The 19,478-nt window shown below is 40.8% G+C and overlaps 1 protein-coding gene across 7 annotated transcripts in view; it reads right to left on the bottom strand.

Annotated features, from left to right (window-relative positions):
- Positions 1–495: 495 nt before the first annotated feature.
- KDM4D (lysine demethylase 4D) overlaps positions 496–19,478 on the bottom strand; it is a 28,629-nt gene continuing 9,646 nt past the window's right edge. For all 7 annotated transcript variants that reach the window (XM_070473652.1, XM_070473649.1, XM_070473651.1 and 4 more), the window contains 2 exons: positions 1,571–3,432; positions 496–878 (listed from right to left, as the gene is read on the bottom strand). In XM_070473652.1, the coding sequence (XP_070329753.1) occupies positions 1,591–3,093 (1,503 nt within the window). In that variant the 5' untranslated portion in view covers positions 3,094–3,432 and the 3' untranslated portion in view covers positions 496–878; positions 1,571–1,590. The remainder of the gene's footprint in view (positions 879–1,570; positions 3,433–19,478) is intronic.

Genomic DNA, 19,478 nt, shown 5'->3' with positions numbered 1-19,478 from the left:
CCCTTCTTGTCATTTGGGACTGGGAAAGGTCTCCTGCTCTAGGAAGTATTTCCTGACCACTCGAACCAGACTACCCATTCCGCTGTCTCATCCCACCCTCTTTCATTGCTTCACAGAACATATGCCCACTTGAAATTCTTGTTCATTTATGTGTGGATTCATTTATTGGGATGTATCCATGACTTAACCATGTGAAATAGACTCACATCGAGAAGAGAGTGGAGAGCTGGAACTCTTTGTCCCATGTTGGCTCATCTCTCCAGGTGATTTCCACCAAGTCATCCTTAAGATATGGCTGCAACCCAAATCTCCCAACCCAGCCAGTCAGCCAGAACCCAACAATCAACCCCCAACTCATTCATCAATACCACATAATGCAACAAGCTCATAAAAATAAGTTTTGCTTTAAATGTTTTCATATAATTATTCAGAAAAGTGCATAAAAACGTTACCACCTCTCTAATGATTGAACAATTCCAGAAATCAAGTCAGATGTTAACTTTTTGGTTGCCTTTAATAATAGTTGCAAACAAATACTGGCAGAGAACATTTTTTCAATAAATTAAAGACTCAGAAATATTCTATATTATTATCTGAACCTCTACTGACCTAATTGGTCAAAAGAGCTTTGTGTGGCAAAAGCAAGGGGTGGGAAAAAAGGAAGTAGGAAGAAGAAACGGAGAGAAGTCGGAGAGTACTCAAATCCCAGGATTCTTCAGAAGCTAGGCAGCATCCAGAGCTGGCCCACGGGATGGGATCTGAGGTAGATCAGCTCTGGTGACCTCAGCAGGACCTAGTTCACAGGGTCACTAGAGTGTCCAGTGGATGAAGCCTCAGCTGGTGACACAGGAGTTAGCAGTGTCTGACGATTCCAGGTTCTGGGAGAAAGAACAAACATTGGAGAACTGAGTAAACACCATGGACCCACCACTTCCAGAAGCAACACAGGAGGGACCCTCATGCAAGACTGCATGCGTGCTCAGTCGCTTTGGGCATGTCCAACTCTTTGCAACCCTATGGATTCTAGCCCACCAGGTTCCTCTGTGCATGGGATTGCTATGCCCCCCTCCAAGCATCTTCCCTACCTAGGAATCGGCCCCATGTCCCCCGGGTCTCCCATGTTGGTAAGTGGGTTCTGTGCCACTAGCCACCTGGGAAGCCCCTATGCAAGACTGCTGCTGCTGCTGCTTCAGTCGTGTCCGACTCTGTGCGACCCCATAGATGGCAGCCCACCAGGTTCTCCTGTCCCTGGGATTCTCCAGGCAAGAATACTGGAGTGGGTTGCTATCTCCTTCTCCAATGCATGAAAATGAAACGTGAAAGTGAAGTCGCTCAGTCGTTTCCGACTCTTAGCAACCCCATGTACTGCAACCTACCAGGCTCCTCCATCCATGGGATTTTCCAGGCAAGAGTACTGGGGTGGGGTGCCATTGCCTTCTCCCCATGCAAGACTAATGCCCCGCAAATACCCAACCCTCTGAAATGTCTATGTGACCACTCTTGAGGATCCTCCACACCCAAGAGCAGTGGGGTACAAAGGCTGGGTTATGGGGCAGGGCCACAGTCATACCTGGAGGCCTTAGCAGGAGGCTAGAGTCCAGGGCTCGTTGGGGCAGGGTTGTCCATCCGTCCCTTTGCAGACAGGCGTTGAGCCTTGAGGTCCCGAGCCTTGGGGTCTAGAGCGAGGCCCCTCTTAGCTCTGATGGGGGCAGTCAGCTCGCGAGTGCCCTTTTCCCGAGGACGACGACGAGAACCACATCTGCCGACTGGGTGGAGACACTGCGCCACCGACTGACATGGCGAGAGCGGACAGGTCTGGCTGGGCTTCCGTGAGCTCCTGCGGGTGACAGCGTCCAACTGGGAGGCGGGGCAGGAACCCCGGGCAGGCAAGGGGCGCAGGGACATGGCCCACACAGGGGCTCTGGGGTCGGTGCCCTCTCTTGAAGACACGGGCTGACGTCGGCGGGCGGTGCGGCGAGGCGGGTAGTACTTGGGTCCCAGCGTTTGCACCTCCCTCCAGGCGCTCAGCTCCCGGCCGCCCGGCGCCGCGGGCTCGGCGTGGTTCACCACCGCCCGGTCCTGCCCGCGCTTCCACAGCTCATAGCGCTCGGGCTGCAGGATGCGCACGAAGGCGTCCATGGAGAAGGCCACCTGCGCCTCGCCGCAGCTGCACTGCGAGGCCACTTTGCCATAATCGACCCAGCGCGGGGTGGCGAAATTGATGGCCTCGGCGCAGTTGAAGCCGTGGTTGAAGCCAGAGTGGTAGCCGTAGGGGAAGGTGACCATGAACTCGCCCGCCTCCTGCGTGACCCGACCGAAGGGGATGCCGTTGTTTCGGAGCACCGTGGGCGAGATGAGCGCCGCCTTGTGCCGCAGGAAGGCCTCGCAGTCCCGCGAGCTGCCCGGGAAGAGCTCGCGGGCCAGGCGTTCCAGGCGCCAGCCGTGCTCGGGCGGCACCGCGTACCAGGTCTTGGGCTCCCCGAAGTGCAGGAAGTTGATGCTGTAAAGGTCCATGTCCTCCGTGTGCCAGGCGAAGGCGGTCTTCCACATGCCGAAGTACAGGTAGGGAGTGTTGACGCCCTCGATGACCACCCCGCACTCCTGCTCCAGCAGGTCCTGGATGGTTCCCAGGTGCCCCAGGTTCCACTGCTTCGTGTTTTCATCAAACAAAGAGCCACTGATGTCCGCGCCGTATATCGGGGACTTGTACACGCGGGTTTTCCAGTATTTTCGCTCCAATTCCTCAAAATTTAAGTGTGATGGAGTCTTGTATTTTTCAGTATTTGCTAAGCGGCGGTACTCTGCCACTGTCATAGCTTTCTTCTTTTTGTGGTATTGAGTAAACACACCTGCCCTCCCAGAGACCACCTGCTGCAGCGGAGCGGCTATTAAGATGTCACTGATATCGTCGTAGGTCTGTCTGGCTTTCCATTCCTTGGGTGGAACTATCTTAGCCAAGCCTGCTCGGTGGGCCCCTTGCGATTCTATGTAAGTGATGTATTTATCAAAATCAGTAAACTCTTCTTTGGTTGGATGAAATATCATTATGCTACAACTTGGGTTCCGAGCAAAACTGGACTTCATAGCTTCCATTAATAAGAAACAAACTGCCAAGTTTTTCTGTATATTGTGGATAGGTGAGGATGCTGGAAAATGTTACTTTTTCAAAAACAGTTTGAGGATCTGTGAGTCAGAAGGAATGACCAGTGGACTTTAATACAATGAGCTAATGGTACTGCTTAGGCCTGCTGCTTCTCCAGCGGAATCCAGTCTGGGCAGAAGCTTTGCTCAGGACTGCTGGTGGCTGAGCCTGCAAGTCTATGATGTTCCTCAGTTGACCTTTGGCTCTGTCCACTTGAGGTATATTGAATTACCCAGTCCTGGACAGATATCTCAAATGTAGTGTCTTCAGGGTGGTATTGAAAACAAAACCTAAAAAGTATATATACAGAAAGGTTGAAAACTAATGTTTGAAAATGTTAATAAAGAACTACAAATAAAACTGTATCATGGAATATAATTGCATCTTCAAATAAAGGCTAAAATTTCACAAGACTGACAATACAAGAAATGGTATTAATGTGGAACAATGGAAATTCTTATATTCTAGTAAGGAGAATGAAAATCATTACACTCACTTTGAAAAATAATTTGGACAGTACTATATGTCCTGAGTTTACCCTTTTGCTATGATTCAACTGTTACCACATGCCTAGCTATGTGTATGCCCATGCACTGAAGGTCAAGTCCAAGAATGTTCAAAACAACATTATTTCTAGTAACTAAACATTGGAAACAACCCAAATGTCAATCAACAGTAGAATGGATAAACACATCATAGTATATTCATAGTGTAATACAATACAGCAATGAAAAAAAAATAAGAATTACATGAAAATATAGGCGTAATTCTATAAACATAAAACTAATTATCTAGGCTCAAAAGAATATCTATTTTATGCTTCCATTTATACAAAGATAAAAATGAGGCAAAGTAATCTATGTTAGAAGTCATAATAGTGGTTACCTTTGTGAAGAAGAGAGGTTATGAGTGGAATTATGAGGAAGTCTCTAGAGTAATATACATATTCTGTTTGAAACATAGGTAAACACAGCTATCAGAATGGTTGTCATAATTCATCAAGCTATAATGATTTTCACAGATCTCTGTGAACTAAATTTTTAAAAATTTACTTAAATTAGTTTAATAAATATATTTAAAAATAGAGCTTAGGGTGAAAAGCATTAAAGGAGTCAGAGATATAACAAAAAGGAAAAGGAAGAGGGATTGAAAATAAATGAACTAAACATTCAGTTGAAGAAGCTAAAAAAGAGAAGAGAAAATGCTAAAAAAGTATATTTAAAAATTAAAAAAAGAGAAAGAAGAATTAAAAAATAACAAAGAATAAAGATGAAATTAGTGAGAGATAACACATACAAAACAGAAAGTTGATGACCAAAAATATTCTTTGAAGAAATTAATAAGAGCAACAAATTATGGGAATAACTGGGCATGAGAAAAGGAAGAAAGGGACTTCCCTGGTGGTAAAACGGATAAGAATCCACCTGTAAATGCAGGGGACTCGGGTTCAGTCCCTGGTCTGGGAAGACTGAACATGCCTCAGAGGACTAAGCCCATGAGCCACAACTAGTGAGCCTGCCTGCTTCAACCACCGAAGCAGGTGCCTGGAGCTGGTGCTCCACGGCAGGAGGAGAAGCCACTGCAAAGAGAAGCCGGCGCACCGCAACTTGAGAAAGCCCATACACAACAGTGAAGGCCCAGAGCTACCAAAAAGAAAATAAATAAGTTTTTAAAAAGGAAGAAGAAAAAAATAATTTACTAGGAATGAAATAGGGCACAAAGCTAGTAACAGCAGAGAATTTTTTAAATCTCAAAAGAGAATATTAGGAGCAACATGACAGCAAAAGTTTCCAAAGATAAGAGAGAAAAATAATTTTCTAGGGAGGAAACATACAAAATGGATCCAAGAAAAACAAGAAAGCTTCAATATCCCAGTATAAAGATCTGATTCAAAGTATGTCCCTTGAAAGTCCAGGTCATTTCATATGTGAATCTAGTCATTTTATTTGTGGATCTAGAAGATTTTCAAGAAACAGCTAACTCTTATTATTCAAGTTGTTTCAGAGTATAGAAAAAGGTGGAAAGCTACTCAGATGAGGCTATTCTTATCTCTGATAGCAAAATTAAATAAAGGACAATAGAAAATATAGCTATGGGCTATCTTTGTTTATAAGCATAGATAAAAGCATAAAATGGAATATTATCCAATGAAATACTGTAGCAATACAGTAAAATAATAATACATCATGACTAAATAGAATACAAGAATGATTCAGCATTAGAAAATCTAATGGTATAATTCAGAATATTAACAAAGGGAAACATATCATCATATTGTAGGTATCCAAAAAAAAAGCATTTGATAAAATGCAACATCCATTCATGATTTAAAAATTCTTACTTGTAAAGCATCAAGGGAAACTTCTTTTGCAAGATAAAGAATTTTAATGTAAAAAAATAGCAAGTATCATTCTTAACAGTGAAACAAAAGTAATAGTATCGTTAAATTTAGAAGAAAAAAAAAGATGTATCAGCAAACTATTTCATTAACTCAATTTCAAGTGCTCTCTCTGTTTCCTAATCCTCTTTGTTCAGTACAGTTCACTCGCTTAGTCGTGTCCAACTCTTTGTGACCCCATGGACTGCAGCACACCAGGCCTCCCTGTCCATCACCAACTCCTGGAGTTTACCCAGACTCATCTCCATTGAGTTGGTGATGCCATCCAACCATCTCATCCTCTGTCGTCCCCTTCTCCTCCTGCCCTCAGTCTCTCTCAGAATCAGGGTCTTTTCAAATGAGTTCTTCACATAAGGTGGCCAAAGTCTTGGACTTTCAGCTTCAACATCAGTCCTTCCAATGAACGCCCAGGACTGATCTCCTTTAGGATGGACTGGTTGGATCTCCTTGCAGTCCAAGGGACTCTCAAGAGTCTTCTCCAACACCAAAGTTCAAAAGCATCAATTCTTCGGTGCTCAGCTTTCTTTATAGTCCAACTCACATCTATACATGACTACTGGAAAAACCATAGCTTTGACTAGATGGACCTTTTTTGGCAAGGTAATGTCTCTGCTTTTTAATATGCCTAATCCTCTTATACTCCCCTAATTTCCACCCTCTAAATATTCTATGTCACCTTCCCTATCCTCAAACTTCAGGCATACCTACTCCACCCCACTTAGAATCCTTGGAATGTCCAAAAGTCCCTACGTGATCTGGCCCACCATCACCTCCTGACCTTACCCCTTTCTATCCGACTCTTTGCTCTCTCTGTTCCAAACACATTCCTGGCTGTGTCTCAAAACAATGCCAGTATACTCCTGGCTTCTCCCCTGGAGAAGGAAATGGCAACCCACTCCAGTATTGTTGCCTGGGAAATCCCACGGACACAGGCACAGGAGCTTGGCTGTGGAAAGAGTCAGACACAAATTAGCAACTAAAACAACGACGTTAAATGTCAAACTGTCTCCTTCTTCCCACTTCTCTTCCAAAATCTCCTTACTTCTCAGTCCCTAAATCCCACTGCTTCCTAAGTGGATGAACTTGACTCCTCATCTTCCTTTACTGCTCCCAAAAAAGCACAATCTCTTCTTTGATTTTCTATAGTTCTCTTTCAGCATTTATCATTTCTACAACAGCAAGCATCACCTTTATCTGCACTTCATTTTGTCATGGTTTTTTTAAAGCACGGTCTGTAAAGTATCTCATTCAAACCTCACAACTAGTCTATAAAACTGGTATTATCATTATCCCCAGTTTATGGAGGAAAAAACCAAGATGTAGAAAAATTTATATTTAACTTAATTGTATTCTCAGTCTCTACAGTTATTTCTATACTTGTCTTATCTTCCATAGGAAAATATTTTGAGAGCATTGTCTATGTCTTGATCATCATCATATTTTCCAAAGGATCTTGGTACTTTACATAGGGCACACTCCAAAAATTTTTATTAAAAAAATAAGTAAAATCATCAGCACACACTGCAACCTTTCTCCTCTTACCTTTCTCCATTTAGAAATGGAATTACCACATTGCAAAGTTTAAACATTTTAAGATCCTTAACTCATATTGCCAAAATTTTCCAGAAAGATATCACTTTACATCCTTACTATTAACTTTGCTCTGAAAAAAATCTTTTAATTTGTAAGTGAAAAAGAGTAGCCCAAGTTTTAAATTATACGTCTTGGATTACTACTAAGATTGATTTTTTTTTCTTCAATGAATGCTAGCCCCATTTGGATTTTATCACATACACTGGTTCGTATGCTTTGCCCATTTTTCTCTAATATGCTTCTAGTGTTTCGCCTCATCTACTTATGTGAACATTTTACATATTATGTGAATATTTCACATATTTTACATAGTATATGAATACTTTACAAACTGCTCATATGAATATTTTACATATGAAACCTCTTGTTGAATCTAGTTATAGTTTTTTCCCAGTTTGCCATTTCTTAAATTTATATTTAGTTTAAAATGATTTTTGACATTCATTTCAGTCTTATTAAAAAGTTGAGTTTTTCCTATGTAATGCCTTTCATGGCTTTTAAGTTTAGAAAGTTATTTCCCCATCCTGAGGCAGATAAATATTGCCCTATGAGTTTTTTCCTTTTTGTATGTTAGTTCACTTCAGTTCAGTCACTCAGTCGTGTCCAACTCTTTGCAACCCCATGGACTGCAGCACACCAGGCCTCCCTGTCCAACAACAACTCCTGGAACTTGCTCAAACTCATGTCCATTGAGTCGGTGATGCCATCCAACCATCTCATCCTCTGTTGTCCCCTTCTCCTCCCACCTTCAATCTTTCCCAGCATCAGGGTCTTTTCCAGTGAGTCAGTTCTTCACATCAGGTAGCCAAAGTATTGGAGTTTGTGCTTCAGTATCAGTCCCTCCCATGAATTTTCAGGACTGATTTCCTTTTAGGATGGACTGGTTGAATCTCCTTGCAGTCCAAGGAACTCTCAAGTCTTCTCCAATACCACAGTTCAAAAGCATCAATTCTTCAGCGCTCAGCTTTCTCTATAGTCCAACTCTCACATCCATACATGACTAATGGAAAAACCATAGCTTTGACTAGACAGACCTTTGTCAGCAAAGTAATGTCTCTGCTTTTTAATATGCTATCTAGGTTGGTCATAACTTTTCTTCCAAAGAGCAAACATCTTTTAATTTCATGGCTGCAGTCACCATCTGCAGTGATTTGGGAGCCCAAAATAATAGTCTCTCACTGTTTCCACTGTTTCCCCATCTATGCCATGAAGTGATGGGACCAGATGTCATGATCTTAGTTTTCTGAATGTTGAGCTTTGTGCCAACTTCTTCACTCTCCTCTTTCACTTTCATCAAGAGGCTCTTTAGTTCTTCACTTTCTGCTATAAGGGTGGTGCCATCTGCATATCTGAGGTTATTGATATTTCTCCTGGCAATCTTGATTCCAGCTTGTGCTTCATCCAGCCCAGCATTTCTCATGATGTACTCTGCACATAAAGTTAAACAAACAGGGTGACAATATACAGCCTTGACGCACTCCTTTCCCAATTTGGAACCAGTCTGTTGTTCCATGTCCAGTTCTAACTGTTGCTTCTTGACCTGCATACAGATTTCTCAAGAGGCAGGTCAGGTGGTATGGTATTCCCATCTCAAAGAATTTTCCAGAGTTTCTTGTGATCCACACAGTCAAAGGCTTTGGCATAGTCAATAAAGCTTAAGTAGATGTTTTTCTGGGACTCTCTTGCTTTTTTGATGATCCAGCAGATATTGGCAATTTGATCTTTGGTTCCTCTGCCTTTTCTAAAACCACCTTGAACATCTGGAAGTTCACGATTCACGTACTGTTGAAGCCTTGCTTGGAGAATTTTGAGCATTTCTTTACTAGTGTGTGAGATGAGTGCAATTGTGCAGTAGTTTGAGCATTCTTTGGCATTGCTTTTCTTTGGGATTGGAGTGAAAACTGACCTTTTCCAGTCCTGTGACCACTACTGAGTTTTCCAAATTTGTTGGCATATTGAGTGTAGCACTTTCACAGCATCATCTTTTAGGATTTGAAATAGCTCACCTGGAATTCCATCACCTCCACTAGCTTTGTTCATAGTGATGCTGTCTAAGGCCCACTTGACTTCAGATTCCAGGATGTCTTGTTTTAGGCTGGTGATCACACCATCGTGATTATCTGAATCATGAAGATCTTTTTTGTATAGTTTTTCTGTGTATTCTTGCCACCTCTTCTTATTATCTTCTGCTTCTGTTAGGTCCATACCATTTCTGTCCTTTATTGTGCTCATCTGTGCATGAAATGTTCCCTTGGTATCTCTAATTTTCTTGAAGAGATCTCTAGATTTTCCCACTTTATTGTTTTCCTCTATTTCTTTGCATTGATCACTGAGGAAGGCTTTCTTATCTCTCCTTGCTATTCTTTGGAACTCTGCATTCAAATGGGTATATCTTTCCTTTTCTCCTTTGCCTTTCACTTCTCTTCTATTCACAGCTATTTGTAGGGCCTCCTCAGACAACCATTTTCCCTTTTTGCCTTTCTTTTCCTTGGGGATGGTCTTGATCCCCGTCTCCTGTACAATGTCAAGAACCTCTGTTCATAGTTTTTCAGGCAATCTATCAGATATCACCCCTTAAATCTATCTCCCACTTCCACTGTATAATTGTAATGGATCTGATTTAGGTTATACTTGAATGATTTTCCATACTTTCTTCAATTTAAGTCTGAATTTGGCAATAAAGGTCTGTGCCACAGTCGGTTCCCGGTCTTGTTTTTGCTGATTGTATAGAACTTTTCCATCTTTGGCTGCACAGAATATAATTAGTCTGATTTCGGTATTAACCATCTGGTGATGTCCATGTGTAGAGTCTTCTCTTGTGTTGTTGGAAGAGGGTGTTTGCTATGACCAGTGCATTCTCTTGGCAAAACTCCATTAGCCTTTGCCCTGCTTCATTCTGTATTCCAGGGCCAAATTTGCCTGTTACTCCAGGTATCTCTTGAGTTCCTACTTTTGCATTCCAGTCCCCTGTAATGAAAAGGACATCTTTTTTGGGTGTTAGTTCTAGAAGGTCTTGTAGGTCTTCATAGAATGATTCAACTTCAGCTTCTTCAGCATTACTGGTTGAGGCATAGACTTGGATTACTGTGATATTGATTGGTCTGCCTTGGAAACCAACAGAGATCATTCTGTTGTTTTTGAAATTGCATCTAAGTACTGCATTTCAAACTCTTTCATTGACTATGAGGGCTATTCCATTTCTGATTTTAACTATGCCTTTAATACTAATGGGTTTTGTTTCTTTCTTTTTAACTTTTTATCATTTTGTGAGTATGACATAAAGAGTAAGGGAGATGCAAATATGATTCCTTGTCTTAGTTTGCTGTATTTTCCTTTTTCCCTCTTAGTTTATAGGAGCTTTTACTTGTTCCAGTGTTCTAAGATCTTTTCCATCTCAAAATTCAGATTCATTAGTTTTAGGAAAACTTTTTAGTTACCTCTTTGATAATTTTCTGTAGTTATTCCCTCCGTACATTAACACCTGTATTTGGATACCAGACCTCATGGATTCAACCTCTAATTTTTATATATTTTCTTCTTTCAGTTTTCTCTCTATCACTATCTTCTGAAATTTTTCTCATCTTTATCTTACAAACCTACTTCTACTGTCTTTTTCATATCTTTTATCAAAGTTTTAATTTTCAAGAGCTCATTTCTGTTCCCTTAGCTCTTTTCTGTGTATATAGCTTCCTTACCCCCACTGTCCCCAAGGTCCTGTTTTTGTTTCATGGTTACACTTATTTAATCTCTCAGTTCAGTTCAGTCGCTCAGTCATGTCCAACTCTTTGTGACCCCATGGACCGCAGCATGCCAGGCTTCCCCGTACTTCATCATCTCCTAGAGTTTGCCCAAACTCATGCCCATTGTGTCAGTGATGCCATCCAACCATTTCATCCTCTGTCATCCCCTTCTCCTCCTGCCCTCAATCTTTCCCAGCATCAGGGTCATTTCAAATGAATCAGTTCTTTGCATCAGTTGGCCAAAATATTGGAGTTTCAGCTTCAGCATTAGTCTTTCCAGTGAATATTCAGGATTGATTTTCTTTAGGATTGACTGGTTTGATCTCCTTGCTGTCCAAGGGACTCTCAAGATTCTTCTCCAATACCACAGTTCAAAAGTATCAATTGTTCGGCACTCAGCTTTCTTTATGGTCCAGCTCTCATATCCATACAAGACTACTGGAAAAACCATAGCTTTGACTAGACAGACCTTTGTTGGCAAAGAAGTGTCTCTACTTTTTAATATGCTGTCTAGGTTTATCATAGCTTTTCTTTCAAGGAGCATGCATCTTTTAATTTCATGACTACATTCACCATCTGCTGTGATTGTTGAGCCTAAGAAAATTAAGTCTGTCACTGTTTCCATTTTTACCCTAACTATTTGCCATGAAGTGATGGGACCAGATGGAATGATCTTTGTTTTTTGAATGTTGAGTTTAAGCCAGCTTTTTCACTCTACTCTTTCACTTTCATCAAGAGGCTCTTTAGTTCCTCCTCACTTTCTGCCATAGGGGTGGTATCATCTGCATATCTGAGGTTATTGGTATTTCTCCTGGTAATCTTGATTCCAGCTTGTGCGTTATCCAGCCTGGCATTTCACATGATGTACTCTGCATATAAGCTTAATAAGCAGTGTGACAATATACAGTCTTGATGTACTGCTTTCCCAATTTTGAACCAGTCTGTTGTTCCATATCCCATCTGTTGCTTCTTTGCCTGCATACAAGTTTCTCAGGAGGCAGGTAAGGTGGTTTGATGTGCCTATCTCTTGAATTTTCCACGGTTTGTTGTGATCCATACCGTCAAAGGCTTAAGCGTAGTCAGTGAAGCAGATGTTTTTCTGGAATTCTCTTGTTTTTTCTATGATCCAATGGATGTTGGCAATTTGATCTCTGTTTCGCCTCCTTTTCTAAATCCAGCTTGAACATCTGGAAGTTTTCAGTTCATGTACTGTTGAAGCCTGGCTTGGAGAATTTTGAGCATTACTTCATGTCTCAGAAACTACTGAAATGTCATTGACTTTTGGAGGTGCTTTCCCCTCCTGCATAGTCTGGTTCTTTGAAACTTCTTTTTCATTCATTTGTTTTGGCTTCTTTCAGGTTCAAGGCTTTCCTCAAATGCCTGGTGATCCTTAGTAATAAGCTCAAACATAAGGGTATGGCGCAAGGAACTTATTCGGAGCTCTGGGCGTGTGGATGCTTTGGTGACTCATACTTCCCCGTATGGGGATCTGGCTGGGCTGTTTCCTGACTGCAGCTCTGATGCTGGTATCTCTACAACTTCTTTACTAGAAGTAAAGAATCTTCTAGTCTTCCCCTTGAGGGGATAGGCCTAGTTTCCCCACCAAAAAGAAAATGGGTCTTGAATTTTCTAATATCCAACTGCAGAGGTTTAGTAAATCAACCAGTTTCCCCTTTGACAGCCATTCTCCCAGTGGTTCCCCAAAATTCCCAGTCCAGAGAATATCCTCTTCAGCCACTCTAGTCAGTGAAGCTTAGTTTTCTGTCAGGGTGAGTAGCAGTTTACTCTGCTGCCCGGAGGGGGAAGGGTGGAATCTTAACTGCTTCTAAGACAGACTTCCAACAAATCCTCCTTAGCCCCATTTTAACTGTCACACCCAGAGGTACCTGGTGCCATGAATTCCTGGTGACTTTGGGGTTCTTAGAGACAACTGAGTCGCTTCTTGACTTTCACTGCCAATTTAGGATTCAACTTTCCAGGGTTTAACAAATCAGTTTCTGCTTGTCCTACTGTTTTCAAATTTTTCTTCTATATTATCTCCTTTACCATCTTCTTTGTATATTTTATATATATATATACACACGCACACACATATATAATTGTAGTTTTTTATTTTTGGCTGTGCCAGGTCTTCCGTGCTGCGTGGGCTCGTTCGTTGTGGAAAGCAGGGGTTACTTTCTAGTTGTGGTGCGCAGACTTCTTATTGCAGTGGCTTCTCTTGTTGTGGGTTCTAGGGTAAGCAGGTATCAGTAATTGTGGCGTAAGGGCTTATAGTTGCTCCGAGGCCATACGGGATCTTCCCAGACCAGGGATAAACCCATGTCTCCTGCATTGGCAGGCAGGGTTCCTCACCACCAGGGAAGCCCTGTTTATTACTTCTCAAAACAAAGACCCTGTTATTGTCACTCCAGTGGAGTTTTGGAGCGAACAAAGTAAATGTTTTTAAAGCACCATCTTTATCTCGTTTTCCCAACTGTCTCTCCCAATAGTTCCTAAAACTAACTCTCAGCTTCAAATACACGCACTTTGGCTCTCCCCTTTCTTCTCTCAATGCAATGGTTGCTCAGTCGTGTCTGACTCTGTGCGAACCCATGGACTGTGGCCCATCAGACTTCTCTGTCCATGGGATTCTCCAGGCAAGAATACTGGAGTGGGTTGCCATTCCTTCCTCCAGGGCGTGTTCCCAACCCAGGGATCGAACGCAAGTCTCCCACATTCTAAGTGAACTCTGTCTGAGCCACAAGGGAAGCCCCACTTTCTTCTCTGTTATCTAAATTATGATCCCTGCCTTCCAGACAAGTCTCCTGCTTGTAGGATCCTTCTGCGTGCGTGCTCATCACTTCAGCCGTGTCCAACTCTGTGCCACCCTATGAACTGTAGCCTGCCAGGCTCCTCTGTCCATGGGATTCTCCAAGCAAGAATACTGGAGTGGGTTGCCATGTCCTTCTCCAGGTGATCTTCCTGACCCAGGGATTGGCCCGGTGCCTTTTGTCTCCGGCATTGGCAGGTGGCTTCTTTAACCACTAGTGCTACCTGGGATGCTCCAAACCTGCAAACCCTAGGTGCTTGTAAAGACTGTCCTCTACACTCCATGAGCACTGTTTGCCTGCACCATTTATTTGGTGCTTAAAACAAACTGTTGATGTGGGTACTCTCCAGACTGTTTTACTTGAAGCTAGCTTGCACCTTCAGTGGGCACTTAAGTAATAAATCCCTTCTATGAGATGTGCTTCCTTCTTTTTCTGAGATACCTGCATGTTTCTGCTCCACAAGCTTCAACATTCTCTTCTTGATAAGTTGTGTGGAAAAGAGAAGATGAAAGGTACCTTTTCCTGGAGCCTTTTAATCTCAATTGCCAATATTTGATGTGGACTCCCTAGTAAGGAACATCCAGGAGTGTGGACATAAAGGACAATGACACATGATGGGAAGTGTCAGGCATGAACAGCATGGCAAAAATACTGATCCAAAAAAAAAAAAAAACTGATCCAGTCAAACAGCAGAAATTAAATCATGACAAAGGCAATGACTTGGTCTTGAAATCAGCAACTTAAATGTCTTGTAATGATTTCATTGTGACATGTAATAAATTGAGCCTGGGAATATTAACCTCAGAGACTTCTCTCTTTACTTTGCTCTTACATGGATGCTGTGGCAATCACAGTGGTATCTGGCAGTCAGGCAGAAGTCTTCTTGAACGCGTATCTCCATGACACAAGCCACTCAAATTTTAATTCTAACACAGGCTTCTTTGATTTGTCAATAAATTTTTAATATATTTCTTGAGTAGTATTTAATCCTAATTCTTGCAATTCTCCCAGAGATCCCATAAAACCACTGAAAAACAAACTAAACTCAAAACAGAACCAACCTCCTTTGCCTAAGGGTAAATTCTCTAGGCAATAAAGAATCCTGACAAATATACTTTCTATCCCTCATTCCCACTCCTCAAAGGCTTATTACTCTTACATATTTTAGCTGTTTCTGGTATTTTGTATTTCCAGTATTTCTAGACTTTGCAGTCTTAGATATTGTGGACATAAACTATAAAAGACATGGATCTAGTTCTCTTTTGCTCCATCCCAGCACACATAGACTTTCCCTACCCCATCCTCTCATATATAATTGGTAATAACTATTAACCAATATTTTGGTTAAGTCAAGTCTGAAGTTTTACCACACAATCTTAGATACAGCTGAATCACATAGTGTACCATGATTGCACTACCTTTCATGTACAAAATGTTATCCTATAGTTAGTTAATGCCTTATTTCATTTGCCTAGTTTTATACATATTAATTCATCCCCAAATTCATTCCCAGTAGTGTAAATCTCTTCTAAATACATAAAACACTTCAGGTACCAAATCTAATTTCTCTTTTCAGAAATATTCTTCCTGGAGCCCTCCATATGCTTACTTGAATCAGGACTGGTTAGTCTTTAGGCTGTTGCATAGACTGTATCCTGGGGTTTCTATTCACTGAAATTCTGGGTGTTCTTTTTATTATGTGAGATCCTCTAATCTACCCCCACCCCCCATCCAAATCTCAATCTTCTTTCCTGGTTTATTTTCTTGGGTTGGTGGAGTATCCATCAGGAACATCCTTGGAAGCATCATTAGACATTATGGAGCTAACAGAATCTCCAGGAGGACCAGAGAATAGGGTTTGGTGACTGTGCACCCAGGAACAACACCCAAATTATCCAACCATCTATGTATTCTATACCTTCTCTGGTCAAAGACCCTGAGCAAGGGACATCACTAGCTAAAACCTATGCCACTGCTGCATCTGAAAGCTCAGTCTCTCACCATCCTCCTCCAGGGTCACATCTTGTGCAAAACTGACTTTCACAAATTTCTTCAAATTGAGGGCTTCCACAGAAATGTCTGATTGGAAGAGCTAAGGTCGTGTGCTTATGTCTTTGCTACAGCAGATACTGGATAAGTGACTTACCACTTGGCAAGGCAGGGGTTATAATGTTCGAATTTCCTCAGATACAAAAACAGAATTCTAAAGTTACTGGCCACAAATGTAACAGCTGTCTATCAGAATCTGCATGTCTGAAAATGTCTGTGCTCTACCTTTTTCTTTCAAGATTCTGGAGACAATGTTCCATTGAATTACAGCTTCTAGAAATCCACAACAAATCTGCTTTCTGATGCTTTTTGTGTAACTTATCTTTCTTGAACACTTTGATGATTATTTCTTTGCTCCTTATTTTCTGAGGTTTCATCAAAATATGGTTGCCTTTTTTTGCCAGTTATTGTGTTAGATCTTCTCATGTAAATTCTTCATTGCTGAGAATTTTCTTATTCCATCTTTCTTTCTTTCCACTATATTTTCAGTTTTCTCTCTCTGGAAATATAATTTGTTGGATATGAGACCTCCTGGGCTGATCCTCTAATTTTCTTATTTTTCTCTTATTTTCCATCTTTGTTCTTTTATTTTCCAAGCCTTCTAGCAATTATTTTTAATTTTCAGAAATTCTTTTGGTTCTCTGAATTCCTTTTATATTTCCAATATTTTTCATGGTTTCAGATTTCTCTTGTCTCTTTTGAAATATTAATAGGGTTTTTTTTTTAAAGTTTCATTTATTCTCTACATGATGTCAGCTTCCCTCTGAATTCACCCTTCCAGGATGTTTTGGTTTCTATTTTTTCATGTTAAATGCTCTCCTCATACATCTAATTACCCTTGGCTTATATTTAAATAAGAGTTAGGCACTAGAGAGTTGGGTTTGCTATGTATGACTGGTAAGATTTGCTGAGAATGTTCTAAGTAATTTCCTCTGGGAATGGGGACAACTGACAGTGTCTGAAGGTGAGAGTATAATCAAAAGACTGTAAATTAATGCATCTATCTCATTTGAAATTGGGGCCTAGGAACTTATGGTGTCTTAATTTTTTGTTTCTGAGAAACAGTAAAAATAGAGAAAATAGAATATATAGTAAAATCCTGCATTCCAACCAGCCAGAATTGACATCTTAATATTTTATCATATTTGCTTCAAGTGGTTTTTTTAAACAGCTTTATTGAGATGTAATTTACATAACAAATATTTCACCCATTTTAAGTGTACAATTGAATATTTTTTTTGTATATTTACAGAGCCGTGAAGCCATCATCACAATGTACTTTTAGAACATTTCCACCATTCCACATATAAACCTCATGCCCATTTGCAGTCACAGCCTATTTCTTCTCAGCTCCAGGAAACCACTAATCGACTTTCTGTCTTTGTAGATTAACCTATCCTGGACATTTCATATAAGTGGAATGTGTGATATTTTGTGTCTGGCTTGTTTCACTCAGCATGTTTTTGAGGTTCATTCATATTGTAGGCATATTTCTTCTCTTTATGGTTGAATAATATTCCATTGTTATGAATATACCATATTTTATTTATCCATCCATCAGTTGATAACATTTGGGTTGTACTCTTTTGACTCTTATGAATAATGCAGTTATGAACATTCATATTAAGTAGACAGGTTTTTATTTTTTCTCTGTATAGATACCTACAAGTGGAATTGCTGGGTCATATAGTAACAAAGCGAGTGCAGGTAATGGAATTCCAGATGAGCTCTTTCAAATCCTAAAACATGATGCTGTGAAAAGTGCTGCACTCAATATGTCAGCAAATTTGGAAAACTCAGCAGTGGCCACAGGATTGGAAAAGGTCAGTTCTCATTCCAACCCCAAAGAATGTTCAAACTACCATAAAATTGCACTCATTTCACATGCTAGCAAAGTAATGCTCAAAATTCTCCAAGCTAGGCTTCTACAGTACATGAACTGAAAACTTCCAGTTCAAGCTGAATTTAGAAAAGGCAGAGGATCCACAGATCAGACTGCCAACATCCACTGGATCATAGAAAAAGCAAGAGAATTCCAGAGAAACATCTACTTTCGCTTCATTGATTACACTAAAGCCTTTGATGGTGTGAATCACAACAAACTGTGGAAAATTCTTCGAGATGGGAATACCAGATCACTTTACCTGCCTCCTGAGAAACCTTTATGCAGGTCAAGAAGCAGCAGTTAGAACTGGACATGGAACAACGGACTGGTTACAAATTGGGAAAAGACTACATCAAGGCTGTATATTGTCACCCAGTTTATTTAACTTATACGCAGAGTCCTTCACACAAAATGCCAGGCTGAATGAAGCACAAGCTGGAATCAAGATTGCCAGGAGAAGCAGCAATAATCTTAGATATGCAAACGACACCACACTCGTGGCAGAAAGTGAAGAGGAACTAAAGAGCCTCTTGATGAAAGTGAAAGAGGAGAGTAAAAAAGCTGGCTTAAAACTCAACATTCAAAAAATGAAGATCATGTCATCCGGTCCCATCACTTCATGGCAAACAGATGGGGAAACAATAAAAACAGTGACAGACAGAATTTTCTTGGGCTCCAAAATCACAGCAGATGGTGAATATGGCCATGAAATTAAAAGACATTTGCCACTTGGAAGGAAAGCTATGACAAAACACAGACAATATATTAAAACACAGACACATTACTTTGCCAGCAAAGGTCTGTCTAGTCAAAGCTATGGTTTTTCCAGTGGTCATATATGGATGTGAGAGTTACACCATAAAGCTGACCACCGAAGAATTGATGCTTTTGAACTGTGGTGTTGCAGAAGACTCTTGAGAGTCCCTTGGATAGCAAGGAGATCAAACCAGTCAATCCTAAAGGACATCAATCCTGAATATTCATTGGAAGGACTGATGCTGAAGCTTCAATACTTTGGCCACCTGATGCAAAGAGCCAACTCATTGGAAAAGACTCTGATGCTGGGAAAGATTGAAGGCAGGAGGAGAAAGGGACGACAGGAGATGAGACGGTTGGATGGCATTACCAACTCAATGGACATGAGTTTGAGCAAGCTCTGGGAGATGAAGGACAGGGAAGCCTGGCATGCTGCAGTCCACGGGGTCACAATGAGTGAGACACAACTGAGCAACTGAACGATGATACTAACCCTATGTTTAACATTTTGAGAAACTGCTATACTATTTTTCCAAAGTGCCTGCAACATTTTCAGTTTCCATCAACCATATATGATGGTTCCAATTCTTCAAAATCCTCACCAACATCTGTAATTGTCTTTTTTGTTTATAGCACTTTAGTAAGATGTTGTATCTCACTTTGATTTGCATTTCCTTAACAACATATGATGCTGACCATTTGTCACTATGCTTATTGGCCATTCATATATCTTTTTTGAAGAAATTTCTATTCAAATCCTTTGCTCGTATTTGCATGTGTTATAATTAACTGAGTTACAAGAGATCTTTATATGTCCTGATTATAAGTTCTTTTTTGAATATATGATTTGCAAATATTTTCTCCCAGTCTGTGATTATCTTTTCACTTTCTTAACTGCATCTTTGGAAGTGCACGAGTTTTGAATTTTGATGAATCCATCAGTTTATCACTTATGCCTTTGGTGTTTTAGCTAAGAAATTATTGCCTAGCTCAAGATCATGGAGATACATTTCTGTTTTAAGAGTTTTATAGTTTTAGCTTACATTTAGGTCTATGATTAACTTTGACTTAGTTTTTGTGTATGGTGTGAGGTGAAAAAAGTGAA

Source organism: Odocoileus virginianus, chromosome 10 (assembly GCF_023699985.2).
Source record: "Odocoileus virginianus isolate 20LAN1187 ecotype Illinois chromosome 10, Ovbor_1.2, whole genome shotgun sequence".
Lineage (NCBI taxonomy): Eukaryota > Metazoa > Chordata > Mammalia > Artiodactyla > Cervidae > Odocoileus > Odocoileus virginianus.
This window is presented reverse-complemented; position numbering and strand designations above follow the sequence as displayed.